At 39.7% G+C, this 22,237-nt stretch overlaps 1 protein-coding gene across 1 annotated transcript; it reads right to left on the bottom strand.

The window, feature by feature from the left end:
- Nucleotides 1–1,025: 1,025 nt before the first annotated feature.
- Nucleotides 1,026–21,554, bottom strand: AMACR (alpha-methylacyl-CoA racemase; the record flags this gene model as incomplete). Its single annotated transcript, XM_083884311.1, has 5 exons — nt 1,026–1,805; nt 11,161–11,350; nt 15,898–16,058; nt 18,584–18,727; nt 21,302–21,554. The coding sequence occupies 5 exons, from the start codon at nt 21,552–21,554 to the stop codon at nt 1,396–1,398; spliced, it is 1,158 nt and encodes a 385-aa protein (XP_083740437.1). The 3' UTR covers nt 1,026–1,395.
- Nucleotides 21,555–22,237: the final 683 nt, after the last annotated feature.

Genomic DNA, 22,237 nt, shown 5'->3' with positions numbered 1-22,237 from the left:
GAAGAAACCTGCAGTGACCTTACTCAAGCTATATCTTTCAGGTTAGCCACCTGAGTGAGGCAGCTGATCCAACCTATCCTGAAGCAACATGAGGTCTTAAATTGACATCAGTAATTTTGGTTTCAAAACTTATCCACGATGGACATCACATTTGACAAGGCTGACTTTTCTCCAACCTGATCAGATATATCTGGGAAAAAGAAACTTGTCAAGTCCTATGGCAATAATGTATAATATTCAGTAACTTAACACTAAACTGATTATCAGCTGGAAACTTCAGGTGTTTTTGCTGATGATTTAGACAACTTGCTGATGATTTAGACAACAAGACCTACTAGATAACTCTTGCTTCCAGGCTGGGGTTTATGCAGTAGAATGTAAAAGGTTTATTTATGGTAATAATGTTGACATTTTTGCCACAACACATATAAAATGAGCTAATGTATACCTCTTTGGAAGCTTTGGAAGCCTTGGTAACCAACAAACCAATCTTCAGCAAAACACAGACAAAATTATCAAAACATTCAACCCTTCCCATGATAATTCTCACACATTGGACTGGACAATACTAATTATTGCCATGTAACTAATTCTTCTTTAAAAGCAGATTTTCTTTTGCCTTGAAAGAAATGGTTTCAAATGACAGTTTAAGTCTGAAGGAAATGAAAACCAACATGGAATAACCATGGTTTACAACCTGTGCAGCAAAGTTGCCTACCGTTTTTCCATAAGGAAAGGAAAGGTTTATTAGTTGACAGATATTTAAAAAAAAATAAATTTCTGAATTTAGTTTCTAGCCAAGCTGATATTCCAAATTTAATATAAGGAGACTGCATTGAGTAAATGCAGTCAGGCTGTTAAACAGATTAACTCTGAGATAATAGCTCTGCAGCAGCACGTAAGAGAATAGCATTAGTTAGACCATAGTTTCAGCATGATAAAGCAAATTAATTAATATGGAAAAATAGATTTTAAAATCCCTTCTAATTCATGAACAAACAACACAATCACTCATTTAAGAAGAATATAACTGTATTTTATTAAAAGAATTGCTTTTGGGTAATTACAACATGTATTACACATTAATGGTGTAACCAAGAATTAAAATAATCAAACCAAAGGATACAATATTTAAACAAACATTGTAAGGTGCTTACCAAGTAAACTGTGTAGATCTTCAGAACACAATTAGAGTATCATTCTAGACAACAGATCATCCAGGTACACAAGTATGTAAGTCCCACTGTTTTCAAATTAAATTTAAAATGTCAATAATTTTAAAAATATAAATTATTTAAAAGCAATATTATGCAAATATTTGTCATATAGTTCAATTTTAAAGCATAAAAGCTTACAGTATCAGCCTGAAATTTATCTGATATGCATAGTCAGAGATTATAAATTAGCTTTTAGGTTCTTGAATTCTATTGCTTTATCAGAATGAAGTTTAGCAATCTCTTGCTTAGTAAACCCATATTCTAGAAGTATCTCTTCTGTGTGCTCTCCTATAAAAGGATCTCTTTTACGTGATGGAACAGCAGGAGTCCTTGATAGAACAGGAGCAGGTCTAGGACTCATCTCTCCCTGATCATTTTTGATAAAAGAACTTCTTTCCTTGTTATGCTGATGTGAGGCAGCATCATCTAAGGACAAAACAGGGATCACACAGGCATCAGTGCTATCAAATATACTGCACCACTCAGCCTGTGTCTTCTGTGCAAATATGGATGCAAACTTTTTCTTCATTTCAGGCCAGTCGGAGACACTCATCTGAGCGGGGAGTTCATCCGAATTTAGCCCGAGACCTGAAAGGAGAAAAGCAAAGTTTAACTATAGTATGGCTTACTAATTTACTAAGTGCTTCCCACAACTAAGTATATTCTTCAAGAAGACTGCAGGCAATACTAAAGTCACTTTGAACTTTATTTGGGTATCTGTGCAGGGCAGGGAGCAGAAGAATAAAATGTTCTATGGTACTTGCAATTAGACTTAAACTGCACCAGCTACAGCCTTTTAAGTACGCACCTGTAATAAACACTCATTTGTACGAACACTTCACAGAAGCAGCAGCTGCGTCAAGGTAATGATGTCTTGAGAAAAGCTTGTCTAACAGGTATCATATTCTCTACCTGGCAGTAACAACACAGAAAACTGCTGAATGGGTCCTGGACTACAGCAACACCTCTCAGAAGCCAGCACATCTGCCAGCGCGGGACATTCAGCAGGCTACAGTGTTTGAAGTTCAGCATAATGGAGTTATTTCTATGCCACAGATCAGAAGATTATGTGGATGGATGTGCCCAGCTCAATCTGCACTGTGGCAGCTCAGCAGCAGGTGCCTGCAGGCTGACTGACCTGCTTCTTACTGTCCGGAGAGGTTCCAGCAGTATCTCTTGCTCCCTCTGCTCCAGCACACTTTCCATGTTCCAATTCCCGCAGCCCTTTCACTCACTAACTGCTCAAAAACCCTGCTTTCCATCTCAGCTGCAGGGACCACCCAGATATGAACCGAACACACACCTTCTGAGACACCAGAGCAAAGCACAGGCATACAGGCCTTGCAATGACCATTTTCTGAACTAGACAAGTCCTAGAACTATCTCTGAACTAAGTATCGCACCCTTTCTCACTGGGGAGCTTACATCTCTTCTGTGCTGTCGGTTTCCAATATCTGTTTCTGTTCTCATGGATTCTGTTCTCTGCAGTCTCTGCTCTCTGATTCAGCTACCTCAAAGAGATGCAAGAATTTTTATCACTTCTTGTACAGATTATCCCAAAAAGGAGGTAAAAACAAGAAAGAGAAAAGGCAATTGAACTACACTTTCAAAATGAGATAGTACAGAGATATAAGCAGAGTACTAAATCAGAAGTGATATATTGAAGGCTATTCTAATAGTCCCATTTTGGAATTTAAAAGCATGAACACAGCAGGAAAAATTCAGAAAAAACAGGGGTATTGAATAAATGAATTTGAGAAATCAGAAAGACTAGAAAACAACTATCTTCATAATGCTTCACAAGTAACAAAAAAAAAAAATGAGCTCCTTAGAAAACAGCACCTCCCTGTAAAATGTAAAGAAGATGTAGAGCTCTGAAAAATGGAATTTTGAGCATTCTTTTTTTATCTTTGGTTATCTGGTATAAGATTGATAATTAGACTAACAACTCTTACAGGCTTGGGCTGTTTGCAGGCAGAATTTACACAGATCTCCTCTTGTCTCTAGCTGTAGATAGGCAGAAAACACCTAAACTATCTTGCGTTTCTATGGCTTCCTTACAACTGAATGGGGTAGACATATCACTGCTGAAACATACAGGGGAGAAGAAAGGGAGATAATCCTTTTTCTTCTGCTCCTTACGTCTTTCTCTCTCATGATCTGTACAATATGCATTTCTTGGGGCCCACAGTAACCCTCAGTATTTAAGAATTTCACTTCTGATCGCAAGATTATTAAACATAGTTTTGAAAATGGATAGATGCTTTGAAATTGTACTTTGGTATTTCAAAGGAAAACACACAGAAATTGCCAGTCTCCAGACTCAGAAACACAGCCTTGCAGTTGTTCACTCTCAGAAGAAATTCATCACAGTCAAAGACAAAGTAAGTATTTTTACATCTTATTAGAAATGCCTGTGGATATCAGGATAAATTATACTATAAATGATCAGTCCTTATGGTTTTATCATGCCATGTGCACCTTATATCACTCAACTCACACTCTTGTGTCCATAACCATTCATGTCATCTTAAAAATGAGATCAGCTAAAGATAACTCATACTGGTTGAATATCACGATCAAATAAAAGCTAGCAGTACTTTCAAAATTAATTTGATTATTGATTTTCAAAGTCTTTCACACGAGACAAATAGTGCAGTATAGTTTACTTACTAACTATGAGGTTAGACAAATTTACCTTCCACAAAAGGAAAGAAAATATTCACTACCTCAGCTTCTATCTCAAAGCATGGAAACTTGTCAAAAGGAAACTTTGTTTTGCAATATTCATTTTCTTATTAACTACAGTTTGGTTTCTAGCAACCAGTCCAACATGAGCAGAGCTCTACCATTATCCCATTACGCAATTATTTTTGATGATTATGGCAGATGGGAAGTTGGCTGAGCCTCACCGCACATACTCTGGCAAACTGGAACAATATGCAGAACTTGGAATTTAGTATTACATCCTCATTTTCTGCTTACCACTGAAGATTTCAACTTTAAACAGGATGAACTGAGAGCATTTAAGCATTACAGCTTCTCATTTTCCAGCTTGTGCTCACTATTTGTGGTGCAGATGAGCAGTATCAGAGCAGGAGTGACTGACTCAACAAGGAAACTATTACATGGCACAGAATTGTCTGGGATACCACAGGAGCACAGACTTCACTCAATGTATTCAAAAGCAAAGTATCTTTTACATACAATATCTTATAAAGCAATCACAACTTAGTTCCAAGATTTTTTATTCAAATGTTCATCTAGGATTTTTTGTATGGAAAAGTTCAATTAACCTACTCTAGTACAGCTTTGAAATAATTTTTGAAAAATGAAAAACTGTCTCCCTATAATGATGTAGCTTTAAATCTTCATCAAATGCTACAGCTTTAGTGACATATATCCCCACATCATTTATTGATGCAGCAAACTGAAATCTCTATTTCTACAGAATTTCTTAGACAGACTCTAGTCAAGTCAGGCACAGTTTCAAGAGAAAGAAACCAGCAAAGTTCATTAAATAAATCAGTGAAGCTGCTTTGGCATGTCAGAAATTGAAAGGTTTTTATACTATTTCAGTCACACTTTTTAAAAGCAGAGTTTTGTTCAGGATTTTCTTGGTTTAACTTGCTAATTTTCTTTTCAAAAATGTATGGTTCTACCAGAGTAATTTTGAAATTATATTGTCATAACATGACTGAATAAAATCATCTAGTATGGGAAACCTTAATTTTGGCCCAAATAACAGCTGCAAGGTGAAGGCCATTGTGCTTTTTCTGACTAAATAAAATTTGTCAGAAATAAAATAAATTCCCACTGTGAGAGGGAATTGAATTTCAGAATATTCCAAGAGAGCAGGGAATTTTCATTAAACTAACTATGTAAAGTTTTTTTTCTGCTCAACATTTCTGAAATTTAAGATTTTTTTAAAAAGTGACAGTTGATCAGGAACACAGTACTACCAGGCCTCATTGCAAATGTAACCACAGCTGTACTACAAGTGGACATACATAATTACCACAATTGCAAATGTTTTGATGCAGCAAGAGCCTGGCCCTGTACAGTATTTGTACAATGTTTAAGGATTATCATAATAAGTAAATAAAAATAGAACATAACATTATGTGTAACTGATGTATGTATATGTTATGTATAGCATCAGTTATACATAATGAGGAAACTGTCCATGTTGCATGTCTCAATAACAATGCGGTATTGCATTCAGTGTATCAGCAGGTTTTTAATACAGTACACAATACTTCACAATCACAAAATGGAGAGTCCCATGGAAATCCTTCATAATGATGTAAATTATATTTTTAATTGCTTCCTAATTTTTTCCTTCTTTAAACTGAAACAATGCAATGTAGGAGTGCTGACATAGTATGAAAGGGGTACTATGGAATAGGAACTAAACTTCAGGACTTCAGTGACTGTCATTGCTCTCCACTGACACATCAGTTTAAGTGTAAAGTTACATCAGTGTAAAGTCAGTTCACCTTGTGCAGCAGTGTGTTTTTTGGATGGTGGAGCTGCTACTTATATCCCAATAAACATCTCCTGTGGAAAAGCTGCTTTGGGGAGGATTCAGGCAAAGCAGCAAGCTCACACATCCACACGCCACGGCTGGCTCAGCAAAGAGTGACATGAAGGGCCTTTGCATGATTCAGTTCCAGCGAGGTTTATTTCAGGCGAAGGGAATCAGGAACAAAGACCAGGCCATGTGCTGAGTACAGGTTTAAGTATGGGGTCAGCAGCCAATGCCCTGAGGGCATGGGGGCACTACAAGGGGAAAGGCAAAGGTCAGTGACCTACAGGGAAAACAGGGCTGGCCACCCGGGATGCCACTACCAATAGGGAAATAGGGAAGGAGAAACCAGAGAGCCAGGGGCAGTGGGAGGGTAGAGACTGGGGCGGACCACAGTCTGCAAAGCACCATGGGGGAGATCCTCTCTTTCAGCCTAGGTAGGGAAGACTCTGTGGTCCATTTTTCCAAGGCAGAAGCCTGGGAATTCCCCCAAGACGATCCAGGTATTCCTTGAGTAACTGACTTTACACCGTGTAACTCAGAATCAAACCTTTACTCTAACCTGCTCCACACCAGCAGTGTTCTTTATGCTCCTTGTAGCCTGGCTGCAGCAAGACTAAGCACCTATTGCTCAAAACCAGAACAAACATGCAGAAGCAATTCACAGGTCAGTTGAAAGACATTCTGTCTCTTTCTGTTGAAAGATTAAGGCTTAACATTAGCAGCAAATGTTTTTTCCATCAGATTTTTCATAAGATGCCAAGGCATTTTAGCTATTGTCCGATTTTTGTAGTAATAAAATTAATACTGGTGAAAGGACTACAGCTTGTTTGTTAATAGCAAATAGTCAATAGCAAGCCCAGTGTACATCTCTACTGCATCTATTTTACATAGCTTCAGTTTCTCATAAAGACTTTTTAAAATTTATTTAATTAATCAATTTCTGGTAAGCATGAACTTAATTGTCCCTGCTGAACACAATCTACAAAGCCATCAATCTTCTCAAACTAATATGCTCTATTTTCTTAGTTTCCTTCTGCAGCCGCCTTTAGAACTTTCCTCACCATGTCACTAACTGCACTTGGGTCCAGTACTGGGTTCCTGCAGGAAATCTGCAGAGAAAAGCTGAAGTGAACCAAACCCAAAAGAAAACCAGTTCTGCTTTAGCTAAGCAGGAGTCTGTGAGCAGAGACAAATGGTTTAGAAATCACACTCCTTTCTCAATTCTGCAGTCTTTAAACTTCCAACTGACATCTGCAACACTCACATCTTTGTATTCTCATTCTATGGGAGTGGCAAAACTAATCTACCCTCTGAATATGGACACAGAGACACCAAGTGGTTTTTGAGTATATTTTATCTGGAACAGCACCAAATTGTTCACTAGCAGAACTGACCAGAAATATGGAGAAAAGCTAAGAATTAAATTAGAGAAACTGTAACTGGAACATACCATTTTTAAACCCACTTCAAAGCTGGAGCTAATGGCTGGAACAGATGACTCAGCTCAAGTCAAGGACCCTAAGGTTTGTAAAAGAGCAATACAGTTCTCACAGGCACCTTTCTCTTCCCTATAACATTCAAAGGCTTAAACTCTGAATTTAATTTCTGCAATAGGTATGCCAGAAAGAAAATAATCCCTAAGTCACAAGAAGGTTCTGCTGTTCTAATTTAGTGCACGATTGCTTCAGAAAGACTGAAACCCTAAGTACTAAAAAGAATAAGTATTTCCTATGTAAAAATCTGAACAGACCATTATATGCACCTGATGGGGGTTAGATTTGTTTCTTTTTACTTATAGATTTTTTCCTGTAAGTTGCTAGGAAATTAACTACTGGGTACTTATGGGTACTTAAGAGAAACGAAGTGGCCAAAGGAGAGGAGTGTAGCACATGGCCACGCTTCTTTTGTCTCTGGAAATTTTCTCTCGGAGGGGGAGGATATCACGAGTTTTGGGGGCAGATAAAGGATGGGGCTGGGGGAGCTGTGTTCTCTCGCATCAGGAGCACCGTCAGGCTGTTGCTTACTGTGGGGAGAAATCACTATCATCACTGGAGCCCAGTCCTAGGGAACCTACCACCATCTGCTCGTGTGACCAGGAATTCCAAGCTCGCCTTTTCCTGCCCTGCAGGAGCCGCTGCTCTGGCCTTTGCTGCGCGGCAGCCCCGCTCTCCCTGCCCTGCCGGGACGTGCCGCAGCTCCAGCCAACACTGCGGAGTTTCTGATAGATCCCATCCACCAGCCCGGGATTTCTGCTCATTCCTGCCGTTCCAGTTTGGTGCTCCTCAGAGTCCGGCAGGGACACCGGGATCAGACTGTCCCAGGGTTTCGTGAAGCAAAGCCTCTCCTCCACCCCTTCCCGTCTCGGCCTCCTGGTTCTATTTTGTTGTTAATGCCATAGTTACTGTTGTTTTGTTTGCCTTGTTACACATACTAGTAAAGAACTGTTATTCCTATCCTCATATCCTTGCCTAAAAGCCCCCTTAATTTCAAAATTATAATCATTTGGAGGGAAGGGGTTTACATTCTCCATTCTAAGGGAGGCTGCTGCCTTCCCCAGCACGTACCTGTCTTTCAAACTAAGACAGCACCTTAAACACAGTAACAAAAAAGACCTGTTACTTTAAATACTGTGAGAAAATCTTGAGTTTGGTCATTTACTTTAAACAACTCACTTTTATACAAAATAAACAAAGGAAACTCACTGAGTGTAAACAAGCAAAGATAGTGATACAATGAAAGGGAAAAAGCAAAATTTCCTCAAAGATTGCAGCATATATGTTGTAAATGTGGCAGAAACAGACTGAAATATGTGCAACAATGATTGCAGTCGTTGTCTCCTTACAGGTGGATACACACCAGTTCTTTATTGCTGGAATAACTATTTTTGAAACTTCAGCTGTTAAAATCAAGCAACTTCTTTCCACTGTAAGCAAAAGGAATACTTTCAAACATGAAAATAAAGTTGCCCAGTATGGGTGCCCCAACATAAGCGGAAGAATTCACAGTTGTTTCTCTAACTTTAAGCTCTAAATTTCTGAGAAACAACTAAAAGAAAAGCAGAATTTTAGCATTTTCCTCAGTAAAGAGCTATCTAAAGAAGACAGAGACCATCAGTGCCCTTGTCACCTGGCCACTGGTTTCATCCATCAGAGGCTTATCTTTAGATATCCTGGCTGAGAGAGAAAAGCCACAGTCTTTCCCCATAACAATGACCAATTAAAGAAGGGCAGGACTGTCCAGAAACAGTCCACAGAGAAAAACACTCACTAACACAACCACACCCCATTGCAGAGTTTTGGTACTTTTTAAACAAGTGCAGATTCTATCCCAGTCCTGTGGCTTAAGTGTGTATCTAACTTAAGTCTCCAAAGAACAAAATACTGCAGGCCATGAATACTGCCGTCTAGTATTTGATCACTTAAGCCAAACATACGGGTAGTTGAGTATGCAGCCTTATTTTTTTTCTTATTTGCTTTGTATTTAATACAAGCATTCTCCCTGAAGATATTTACTGGAATTCCACCTATCTCCCAGAGAAAGAGCTTGCATTTTGCTTTGATACAGTTTTATATTTACTTCTGTTCTACAACTCCAATGCAAGCTAGAAAATCTCAGGGGATTGGATGAGAAAAACATTTCCAAGAACTGCAAATAATCAATGTCAAATGATCAACTACACTTTCTCTCTATTGGGGATCCTGCTCACTAAAGGCATACTCCACCTTACAACCTCATAACACAAGAAAGACAAGAGCTGCAGATGAAAACAATTGCTCACCCTCCACTCCCCAATGCCCAGCCTGTCCGTGAGCAGTGACCACCCACCAATTTCCCCTCCATTTTTATTGCTGAGCATCGTGTCCTATGGTACAGAATGTCCCTGTGGTCAGCTGCGGTGAGTTATCCTGGCTGCGATCCCTTCCCACTTCTTGTGCACCCTCAGCCCTCTCACTGGTGCAGTGGGGTGAGCAGGAGAAAAAGTCCTCAGTGTTGTGCAAGTTACTGCTTACCACTAACTGAAACATCCCTGTGTTAATAGCACTGCTTCCAGCACAAACCCAAATCACAGCCCCTTGCAAGCTACTGTGAAAAAGTTCAGCTCTATCCCAGGCAGAACCAGTACAAACTATAGGATGGATACAATTCAAGGAATAATCAGTGAGAAAGAGACTGGGCAAGAATGAAGAACTACTCCCCTGACATGCTCATTGAGTGAAGACTCTGAGCAGTGCATGGACAAACGTGGTCCACAAAACACTGGGTACGTCCACTTTAGGAATCCTTTGCTGACACTCCTTGAGCTCATTAACCAAATTTAAAATTAAATTAAGAACTTATTATAATCTTCATATTCTGTGCAATGAAAAAAAGAATAAATACTGAATTCTTTCATGAATTTTTTATATTTTTATAAATTCTATATGGAAAGTATGGCAATCTACCAGAGAAGCACAATAGAAAAAAAAATTAAATTGAATAACCAATAAGAAACTAAGAATCCATGTGATAAAAGGGTTGAAGCACATGAGTTCAGAAGTAAAGATACACCTGAAAATTTGTTTTCCTTTCACATAGTTAAATATTTTGCATAACCCATTTTAATTTCTTGAAGAGATAAATCATGATTTATAGTCATATTTAAAGAGTCTTAGTCAAATATAAATATTATATCCACAGCCAGACACTAAAAGCACTATGAAATTGTGTTTTACAAATGAAATATTCAAGCAGAATTTGCTTCCACAAAATTTTTTTCTATCAAGAAATACTATGAACTACTTCCAGTGAATATTCCTTTCTGAAACAATTTAAATACATTTTCTTTTTAATTATAGTACAAATAATAGAAATTGCTTGAAATTTTATTTGCAATTTCAAAGAATTAGGTCCTTTTAAAGTATATTTGCAACCATTTGAAAAAAGTGATTTCTAGAAAAAGTTGTTTAGTGCTTCAGTCACATCACAGACTACCATTACAGTAACTCCACAAGAAAACTTGCAATCTAAGTGTAGTTGCTGAGGGTGAAAAGGAAATAAATCAATGGCTTTAAGTCAATTAAACTGTTATGCAACTACCCAAGTAGCTTCCGTAAGTGTTTGGCTTTTACAAAGAAATCAAATTTCCCATTTTTTAAGAAAAAAATTTTTTACAGAAAGGGTCATAAAGTACTGGAATCACGTACCCGGGGGGGTGGTGGAGTCAGCATCCCTGGATGTGTTTAAAAGACTGGATGTGGCACTCAGTGCCATGATTTAGTTGGGATGTCAGGGCATGGGTTGGACTCAATGATCTTAAAGGTCTCTTCCAACCTTGTGATTCTGTGAACTATGCATCATGAATCAAAACCAACTGTTAAAGAATTCACTCATTCATGCTTTGCTGTTATGAAACAATTGCTCCAACCTACTCACCTTTTATGAACTGCTTATAAAATAGAGGCTCAATGGCACCAACAGCCATAAATTTTCCATCAGAGGTCCTGTAGGTTTCATAAAAAGGCGCACCACTATCTAGCAGGCTTTCACCTCGAGTTTCACTCCAAAGTCCCAAAAGTTTTTGTGATTTCCACAGGAAAGAACTTAGGTATGCCACTCCTTCTACCTTGAAGATTTAGAGAAAAATAATAAAAACTCAGGTAAATTAGTTGGCATGTTACAAAAATTCTATATAAAACAAAAAGCTACTACCAGTTCTGCCCGTTGCTAAGATTTTTAATGACAGAATCTCTGGTAAGCAGTTTCATTTCTTAAAATGTTCAATTACTGCTTACACTGCATATGTGAAATCATCTCAAATTAGAGAATAAGAAAGATAATGTATAATGTACTATAAATGTAGTAAGGCAGCTTCAGATGGGCAACACATTTTCAATGCACACAGCTTCCTCATTTAGCAAGTTTAGAGTCAGTAGATGGTCACAATGAATGAGTAATTTCAAGTGATGGCTCTATACAGCATCTTACAGATATCAACACCTTCTAAACCCCTGGAAAACAAGATACCTCTACCAGCCCCATAAATACCAATTTTTTGTCTCCTTTAATTACAGATTATAGGAAGACTGCCATTTTAGAAGAAAATTTGAAGAAAATCAAATAAAATCTCCAACACTAAGTTAAAACAAAAACTGTTCTCCCACTGTCATCACTGGCAGCTACACACACATAGCAAAGTAATCTCTACATAGAGAAGTGTGATGAATACAGCACTAGAAAACATAAGTAATCCCATTCCAAATTGCTCCTCAAAATTTTGTCTATGTGGAATATACCTAGATGCAAATTCAGTTTGTTCAGTATTTCAGTAATTACCAAGGTTGTGCCAGTCTTTCAAGAAAAATCACATCCTACAGTTTTGCTCATCAGCACTATTAATTTTCCTTCAACTGTATTGAAAGTGCTGTAAGCAAAGATAAGCCAGTTAATAATGTATGGCCAGAAGCATTCCAGTAGAACAGATTAGAACCTGAGCTGTATTACTCTTGAGTATCACTTGAGTCATTCATTTTCAGCTGCATGAAACTAATCTAATATTGTCTAGATGTCTAGAAAAGCACAGATAATTACCAAAAAATGGCTGCTCAATTTTCATGTAGAAAGATTTATTAATTTATACCTTTCTATACAAATTTTAAAACATGTAAATTGCTGAAGTAGGCAGTCAAGAGGGCTTCTTCATTCAATGTGTGTTACTTGGGCTCTTCTCTAGTACTGCCTCAAGAACAGGAATACTTCTATCACATGTTAAAGTCAATTAAAATACTTTCATATGAGAAAATACTGCATTACCTTCATCTATCTATCTGCAAAATTACTGCAAGGACAACAAAATGAAGTTCGTTTTACTAATTATCTGATCTTGCCCTGCTCATATTAACAAAAAGTAGTATTACACAAAAAGTACTGAAAGTAAGGATAATAAAAGACAGGGTAAATATCAGAGTAACTCCTAACTGAAAATCAGATTTCAGTACTGACAAAGTCTTAGTCATCACCTGAACAATACCTACGTGCCACTTACCAGGAAACACTTAAAATAAAACAATACATCTGTTTTTGACTGGTATAGGGACTTCAGAAATATCCCTGTCTGGACAGCTAGGTTCTGCCTAAGGCCCACTGCAATTGAGAGAAAGTAAAAAAAGTGTCCTAACATTGGCACCAGACCTCCAAAGGCACGTAAAAAAAACATCACACACTCACTAATGTGGTCACCTTCTTTTACAACATGAAAAGGATAACATGAAGAGACTCCACTTAAGTCTAATTGCAGAATGATTATACTAAGTTATGTGTTTCATGTCTTCCTCACGTTATGAACATCTGCAGTCTCTGAAGCAGGCACAAGAATCCAGAGGCATCACCCCAATGGGTGACCTGTCTGCTCTGCAAGCTTTCTGTTTTTTCCACAGACTGAAAATAGCTCAAACAAAAGTGGGAATGAATCCACACCAACCTAAACAATCCTCGTGACTGATGAAGGCTTCTAGGATGTGGGAGTTTTGGTTTTGAGTACCTCCAGGCTGAGAAAAACTTGGAACTTCTGTCTTCTGGTGGACTGCTAAATGCTCCTGCCATGAGACTGTTATGCAAGCGATCATTACCAGCATGCTTTCCTATGGCTGTCCTTTCACAAAGAGTGAGTTATGCTCTGTCAGATGCCTACCAACAGCAGAGGGTTCTGTGGCTGGAACTAGTAAAACCAAACTGTGGCCCTGACTCACATGCCTCTGTTCCAGTGCAGTGCAAGAACTCAGAGGTGCAATTGTGCCTGCTGTGTCACATCACAGTATCCACTCCACATGGCAAGTATCTGTCTTCCTGTAAAATAGCCATGATTCCTACAGTCAATGAGAAGAGACAGCAACTAGCAGCAATCAGTTCAGGCCAGGCACTTAATTCTTCTGAGACAGACAGATGAAATGCAGGACCCACTGTCTACTTTTTGCACACTGCACTTTCTACTGTAGAAAATTTTGCCATGTGCCAAGTCATTAACATATTCGGACTACCTCAATTGTACAACAGCTTAAGTAAAGGGTCTCCTAAAATAGTGTTAAAACAAAACAGCTGAAATGCTGCACTGTTGCGATTTTTAAGATATTTTCTCCCACAAAAAAAACCCAAACAAAACTTAGGTGTAAAAGCAGACTCATCCACCAGTCAATTTACTGCAGTCTTTACTGCTGGTGATGCATATATGATTTTTGTCAACTGTGTCACTGAAAGTCTACTCAAGAAATAAGAAATATGACCAAATGCCAGGTAAAGTACATCCTGTGATACTGGACAATATTCCATCAATTTCACAGGTCACCGGACACATCAGCAGGGAACTGTAAATTTCATAATTATGATGAGACAAGAAAAAATTGGAAGAGACAGTTTTTAAGGGCTTAAAAAAACCCCACAACACATTCCACTCCAAATGAGGTACAAATTTCATTAGAACATTAGCAGACTTAACTGATTCTTCTTCTAACAAATTCTTTTAATTCTCTGAAGAATAATAAGGAAAATTTGGCAATACTACAAACTACAGGAAGTATCTTTTTCAGTGTTTGAAGACTGGTCACAGTTCTCCAATTTTTCTTTCACATATACACAATCTCCTTCAATTCTTCTTTTAGGTCACGTTTTTAGAGTCATAATTTTTGTTGTGCTACTTGGACTTCCTCAAATTAGCAACTTTGAAAGATGATGGTGAGCATCTGAAACATTATTTTCCTGAGACCTTATAAACATTGAATAGGTTAGAATAATTGCTTCAGAAACTTTGCTGGCTCTATTTCCTGTTTAAACATCCTAATACAGTATGTATGTGTTTTGTAACAGCATGATATTGTTGACTCATGTTCAGCTTGTGACTACTACAAACCCCCAGGATTGTACTTTAGCCAACTGTTCTCTTACTGCTTTTGTGCAGCAAATTGTTTCTGTCTAGAGAGGATACAGAGCAGTAGTGTCCATGAATGGCAGGTCATTGGTCCAATCTGGAAAGGTCATTTTCAATCTTAATCCAAGTCAAACATACCTGTAGTCCTTTGCATACATGTATCATCTGTAAATTTACTACATACTTTACTAATCACTCATCTGTTATTCAGCTTATTGGAGAAAACACACAAAAAATGCCAACAAACTTCACTTGTAAAGTTTTTCATTTTGACAATCAACTACTGAAATTTTTTGTTGCAGTTAAAACATTAGCCCTGTTTTCCACTGTTTCTGTAAAATGTTCATCTAGACAATAATGCTATAGAGTGCTTCTGAGAATATCACATGAATTTGTCAAACACTGAAGTCAAGAAATCCAACACTTCTTCTGTTCTACTCTCTTCAGGAGCACTTCAACAAAGGGATTTATTTCAAGTAATCTAATATTTTCACAATTTTTATTTAAGGCCAAACCTTAGTCTTCACTGTACAGTGCCTCAAAGGGAGGTCAAATTTTAACTGCAACATTATTTAAAAAGAAACATGGGAGAAGACAGAAACAACACATGCAGCTAACATAAGTTTCAAGGATAAATGTAAATAAGTACTTTTCCTTTGTGTGTAAGTGGGTGGCCTTCCAGTGGAAAAAAAATCCCTAGTATTCATTATTAAGCTAACTTAGCCTTTCATTTATTTTACAGCACATTTGCAAAGTGATTGAAGTTGATTTCTTGGCAATGATCCATGGGCAGTGTAACTATCCCAGAAAACAGTACTTCTAAATAAGATATGACCTGTCACAAAGTCGTAAGAAGGTGTATCCTGAATAAAGCTCATGCAGTTTTTGTTCCAACAGTATTGTCATTTTTGCTGTTAAGCAGTAAGCCAATTGTTTATCATATACCCTATCTCCATACATTACACTTATTCTTCAACTATATACAGCTAATACTTTGTGAAGAAGGCAGACAGGCAAAACTAGGGAGAAGGGAGAAGCTGCAATATGTGTTCCATGTCATAAGGATCTTATGGCAGCAGGGATTAATGAAAATTACTTGCATGTGAAGGATCAGCCATTTTATGAGGCCACTTACTCTCCCTTTCCCAAATTCTCAATTTTAAACTTTACAATCTCCTCTCTTTCCCAGATTTAGAGTAGGAGAACACCCAAGCAAGCCTAAGAAACCTCAAGCTCCTTGAAAACATGCTTACCATACTTGCATCAATGACCTGCCCTCTGCCAGATCTGGCACGTTCAAAGAGGGCTATAACAATGCCCAGTGCACAGACGACACCTCCACCAGCGAAATCAGCCAGAAGGTTTACAGGTGCATAAGGATTTTCATTCTTTCTACCCAGCTTTGACAGCACACCTGACAAAAGAGAAAACAAAGCAATTAAAAGCATTCATTTGTACAATTAAAGTTTCATTCTTTTCAGTCTACACAAATAAGTAAGGCATAAAGTAATCTTTGAATGTTTTCTATTTCTGCTTTGCTGACTCTTTAAATTCACAAAAGAGTAAAACTATATGAAATCACATCAGTGAAGAAAGAGATAATTAATTAAAGAGATGAACAAAAAACTCTCACAGATATTTTGACTGATCAAAATATCTCAGCTGATATTTTGACTATATAGGGACAAAATGTTATTAAAAAATCCGACCTTCTGTGCAGTAATTCTATATTAGTACTTTGTATATGTGTTGAATCTCACTATTAAGAGGCATTATGAATGTGTCTCAAAGCCACTTTGATAAACTCTTCTTCCTTGAATATTTTAAAGTACAAAAGCAGATATATAATCCTAAGTGCTCATAACAAATGAACTAATGATCACAAAAAGGATCTCACACTGACGATTCAGTCCTATCCTCCCTCTCCAGCTACCTTTGGGAAAAGAAAGTTTACATATAAGAACAGGTGACTAACACAGTAACGTTATCTCTGATTGCATGCAATGTAAACACAGGGAACTATGTTTATGCCAGCAATTATGCAGAAATGAAAGGAATTAGAGCAAAGGCTAAGCCAGTTTACTTCAGTCAGAGCTTTGAACCCATTAGCATTTCTCTGCCATCCTAAACAACCTCTTTACTGTGACCTTACTCTTTGTGGTTGCCTCACAGCGATTCCCTTTGGGCAAGCAAGAAACTGCAGTGAGAACATCCTTTTCCTATGTCTGTGGCCTGAGGTCTGAGAAACACAGAACACATGGTCAGAATTTCCTGAGAATTACACGGTTCTGAGGCACTCTTTAGTTAACTAATGGTCTAATGCACTTCCTATGTGCAAGCAACAGAGTGCACAGTATAAAAGGTTTCCAAATCCTGTAATGCAGGAGTAAAACCCCTTCTGCTGCCTAAAACCTTCTTTTTAATGGTCTAAAAAGTTGTCACAGCCACCAGAAAATTAATATACTGACTTCTTAAGAGTTTCTAACACAAACTGTTTTTTAGTTCAAGGAAGCCAAAGCTCATTAGCAAAATACTCAGAATATGAAATCTCAATTTTGAGAAATGACACTTCTCAAACACTTAGTTCTACTTCCTTTTAATAGGCAGAAAACTTGATCTGTGAAACTTCAAGCAAAATTATTTTTGGAAGATATCACTAACCAAAACACAACTGATTAAATCAGCTCCAGAGAAAAAAATGATTCTATTTGTAAACCAGAAATTACTACAAAGTAAGATAGGGACAGACCATGCTGCTTCTGTACTAACTCTTTCCCTCCACTAATAACAGATAAAAATACCCTAATACTTTGAAATCATACTGACATGAAGTCAAAAGTGTTTCAAATGAGGCATCTTTTCTTTAATCTTTTCTACTCTCTAACAATTTTCCATGAGGGAAGACAATCCATCCCTAAATTAATTTAATTCCACAACACTATGACTCCTCATAGTAGGTGATACCAGATCATCAGGTTTGCATTGCCTCTGCTCCACCCCTTTCCTGGGATTAAAAGAACTACTTTATCTGGTGGGAAGCCAAGAAGTTTTGAGCCATTTTCTCTCCTCCTTCACAGGCCCAGAGAAGCATCAGTGACAGCCGCAATGTGAAGAGCAGGAGGTAGGGCCATGCATAGATGGGCAGCACCAAAGGTGCATAATTTTGTTTCTGTTTGCTACTGCATACTTGTAAATCATATCACTTAAAACCAGCACAATGTCCACAACACCTTAATGAAACGTAGCATTTCCACTTTACTTGAAGCCTGCTTCCTTTCAGTTGGTATCAGTGGAGACATATTTACAAGCAGAAAAACACAAGAGCTCAATTGTTTTCTGCTGCCTAGTTCTTCTTTGCACAAAAATAGTCTGCTCACAAGCACATAAAATAATCTGCAGCCTTTTCAGGATTATAAGTATACAGATTTTCTAGGAGAAGGGCTCTGAAGAAAATACTCAGTCCTCTCTTCAGATAAATATTTGGATACTTTATTCAGATAGAATAGCACAAAGGAAGGAAAATACTGTACAGCTTGGGAAGACATTCTGATCCAGCCTGTAATAGTTGGCTGCTGCTGGCAAAACTGCCTGCTCAGTACACATTTCCTCCTTCCTTATGCTGACTGGTTGGTTGGACCCCTCAATGAACTGCTGCACCTCAATAACCACCCAGCAGAAAACATCCTCGAGTCTACTGACGAGTTTTTGACTTGTGAGGAAGTTTACAGATGGGCTAAGCAAGTGCCAGAGCTGACTGAAAGCATCAGGGAAAAGCACAGTGAAAGGAAAGCCCCATTTCACTGACAGAGACACTTCAGATCCGGTGTTTCATTGGAATGCACCTCAGATAAATTTTGAGCTATCTGCTTTCAACAAGTTCTTGAGTCTTGATCAAAGGGAGGAAAGAAACTTTATTTAACAGGAAACCTTACAGCCTACCTGATAAAGCCAAGTAATTGATGTCATGACCCGCAGACTTGGCGTATTTTCCTGTCTGGCCAAACCCAGTAAGTCTGGCATAGATAAGTCTGGGATTCTCCTGTAGAAGGACCTCTGGGCCAAGCCCGAGTCTTTCCATGACACCTTAAAAAGACATAAGCAAGAAATTCTAATTCACATTTATATAATTCAATAATTCTAATTCAATTTTAATAATACTCAAAACATCATGGCTCAAAGATTATACAACAGCAGAACTCAACTGCACTTTATGAAGCAGTACATTCTACTTAAGTGTCCACGTTATAACAAGAACATTATAAATTACCAACATAAATTTTTAATGCAATCCAAGTGGAAATTAGGCTTTAGGGGTCTTTTTTTTTTTTTTTTTCACTTTTCCTGTTTTACTTCTCCAAAAGACTGACAGAAAACCACACACCACTGGATGTGAAAGCTACCAAAGGCTTGTAAAACAAGGAAAAAAGAGAAAGAGAAAATTCTTACATTTTCTGTATTAGAATCACCTGGAATTTCATCTGTATTTCACTGGAATATACTTTCCTCACCATTTCTCAGTACCTCGTGTTCCTGTGTGTTTCAACTCACTGATGTGAATGGACCATGCCACTATTTCACAGATGATCTGCAGGAATCACACACAAGTAAATGTGTTCTTTTTTAATGCAGGGAATAAGAAACTTTTAGGATCAGTGGCATATAAATTGAATCAGCATGGATCTACAGAAATCAAGGCTAAAATTTTGCAGTCCTAAAACAGTGGTTTTAAGAAAAGAGATTTAAATTTCAAATAAATTATATTTTCTTACTGTTTCAGTGCAGCTTGGTCAGACTTTTACCTATGATCTATACTGGCACTGCAGGGCCTCACATTTTGGAATGGAACGGATAATGTAATTTCAATGCCTGTTCCACCCCAGAATGTATTACTCCAGCTTGTTTCACAAAACTAATCCATGCTGTTACTACACAGCCAATTTCATGGAAATCTGTTTCTATTGTATTCATTACTTGGCAGTGGCAAGTGATTACCAAGAAAAAAGCAGTGAAATCTGGCAAAGTGCATGATTTTCGAATGCACAAGTAGAAACAGGGTGACAAATAACCCCTCTGGTGTCACAAAGCCATCGTCCTAAGGTCACACTGTTCTGCCACTTGGGCCCTCTGACCTTCTCACTGTTTTCCACCAGTCTCATGATGGGTCACAGATCTGTCTAGTTCACTTACAGGCCTTTAAAACCTATTATCTAGTTACAAAATTGCCTGCACTTCCAATCCAGAAAAAATCCCACCAAGTGCCCATAAAAACAAAGTAAACAAAACTTCATAATAAAAAAGCAGGAGATGAGCTACAAGGAAGACGTGGAATTTAACTTCTTTTTTTTTTTCCCCTCAGCTTCTGGGGAGTAAACCAAACAACTATAAGGTAAGAATAAACCCATTTTCCAAGGGAAGATAATTACTTGTGACACATGATCTGTCCATGATGTGTGATGCCTAACTGATAAAATCTCCTGTTTCTAAACTGTCTGTAAAATCCTCAAAACATTTAAGCTAGCTCCTCAATGAAGTATGATCACAAAATGCTTTGGGTTGGAAAGAACTTGTAAAGATCACTTAGCCCAACCCTCTGCTGGGATCAGAGACATCTTCAACTAGATTTGTGTACACAGAGCCCTGTCCAACCTGACCTTGATGGCATTTTTCTAACAGAAAAGCATCCACAAGGAGTACTGGGGGATACTGACATAACCATCGGGTGAGTGCCTGTGTATGGCTTACAAACAGAGGGAAAATGGTCTTCCTGAAAAGTCCATCAATCTCAAAACGGCAGCAATTTTGCTACTGAAAATCAGATTGAAGCACTCCTAAATACAGTAAACTAGTAAATATGCATACTATCATTTAAAAATGGACCAAAAGTTCTCTTTAAAATACGGTTTTGAGAAACTGAAAAATTCTGTAATTAAGTATTTGAAGAATTTGTCTTACATTTAACCAAACGTTAAAAAGGGAGAGTACGTGGAAAAACACAAGGAAGGTTTTCATGAAATAGATTTAAAACTGGCAGGAAGCGATTCGTTTGGGGAAAGCAACTTCCTAAAATTAAATATGATGTTTGAAGATGACGACTGTAGTTCACAACCTGGATTTGATCCTGAATCAGAGCAATCCTTTTTAACAGAACCATACTACTGTATTTAGCACAGGCTCTTATATTCATCTCCCTAGGATATGTGCTTTGTAAATGTGTAACGATAACGTCAGATCCGTTGTCCTCAGATTAATTGTAAGCTCACACTCTGACCTGCACCGCAATGGTAACGAGAGCTGCACTTCAGCAGGTCCGCACATGCCACAGGCGGGTGTCCCCAGCCCGGTGAGGCCCCTCGGCCCGGGCACGCCCCGCTCCTGCAGCGCCCGGCCGGCCGCGGGCCTGCTCTGAGCGCTCTGGGCGGCCCCTCCCTGCGGCTTCCCATGGCGGCCGCACTGCCCTCATCTGCCAAACTGCCCGCGTCCCCGTCACAGGAAACACACCTCCAAAGCTGTTCCCTGCCCACTTCCCACTCAGTAACGCCGAGGCCAGAGAGCGGCGGGAGCCCCTCAGCACGGCACGCCGCGGCCCCACAGCTCCAGCTACCCGCTCGCTCCACAGGGCCCGGCCCGGCCCAGGCGGGCGGCTCCCCGGCCCCTCACCGTGGCGGAAGGGCTCGATGAGCACGTCAGCCCGGCCGCACAGCCGCCTCAGCGCCGCGGCGCCCTGCGGCCGCTTCAGGTCGAGCGCCAAGGAGCGCTTCCCGCGCGCCTGCACGTCCTGGTGCGCGCCCGCGGACCGCGACAGGCGGTCGACTCGCACCACCTGCGCCCCGAAGTCGGAGAGGATCATCCCGCAGAGCGGCGCGGGCGCCAGCCCGGCGAGCTCCAGCACCCGCAGCCCGCCCAGCGCCATCGCCGCCGCCGCCGCAGCTGCGAGCGCCCACACACCGCTCCCGGAGCCGGCCCCGGGCGCGCCCCGCCCTCCCTGGCGCGGCCCCGGGGCGCAGGGCGGGCTCCCCCGGGCCAGCCGCGGCCGCTGTTTCCTCACCCCGAGCCCGGGGGAGCCTGCGGGCGGCTCTGCCGGCATCCGCCCCGGCTCGCAGCGGGGATCGGGCTTTCTCCCTGCTGCTGCTGCTCTTGGGGAAACTTCCCTGTCCCAGCCACCCTGGCCTCGCACCACTTGAGCTGGGACAGAGGCCTCCTGGCAGCTGCACAGCCCCCCACACTCATAGTCACACCAGCGCTCCCATAGTAGAGGCTCAGACGACCAAATCCTTAAAATAATTTAATCGTGATGCAATAGCCAAAGAACAAAAAACCCAGAGCGATCTCCTGCCTCCGTGTAAGGACCCTGAACAAAACAGAATCCATGGGCTTTTACACCCTTACAGCCTAAGGGCGGGAAAGTCACAGAATCACAACCATTCCGGATGGAAAAGGCCTCTAACATAGTCTAGTCCAACCTCTAAAGTCTGAGGCTGGATGTCGTGGCTCCAGCCTGTCCCCTGTGCCCGTTGTTAGGAAAAGGGTCAACAGTTCTTGGCCTGGCGCTCCAGCCATGCCCGGGCCCCCTGGATGAGCCAAACCCCACGCACC

This window comes from Zosterops lateralis (genome assembly GCF_965231275.1).
Source record: "Zosterops lateralis genome assembly, chromosome: Z".
Classification (NCBI taxonomy): domain Eukaryota; kingdom Metazoa; phylum Chordata; class Aves; order Passeriformes; family Zosteropidae; genus Zosterops; species Zosterops lateralis.
The sequence above is the reverse complement of the archived record's forward strand: the minus strand, read 5'-3'. Positions and strand labels throughout refer to the sequence as shown.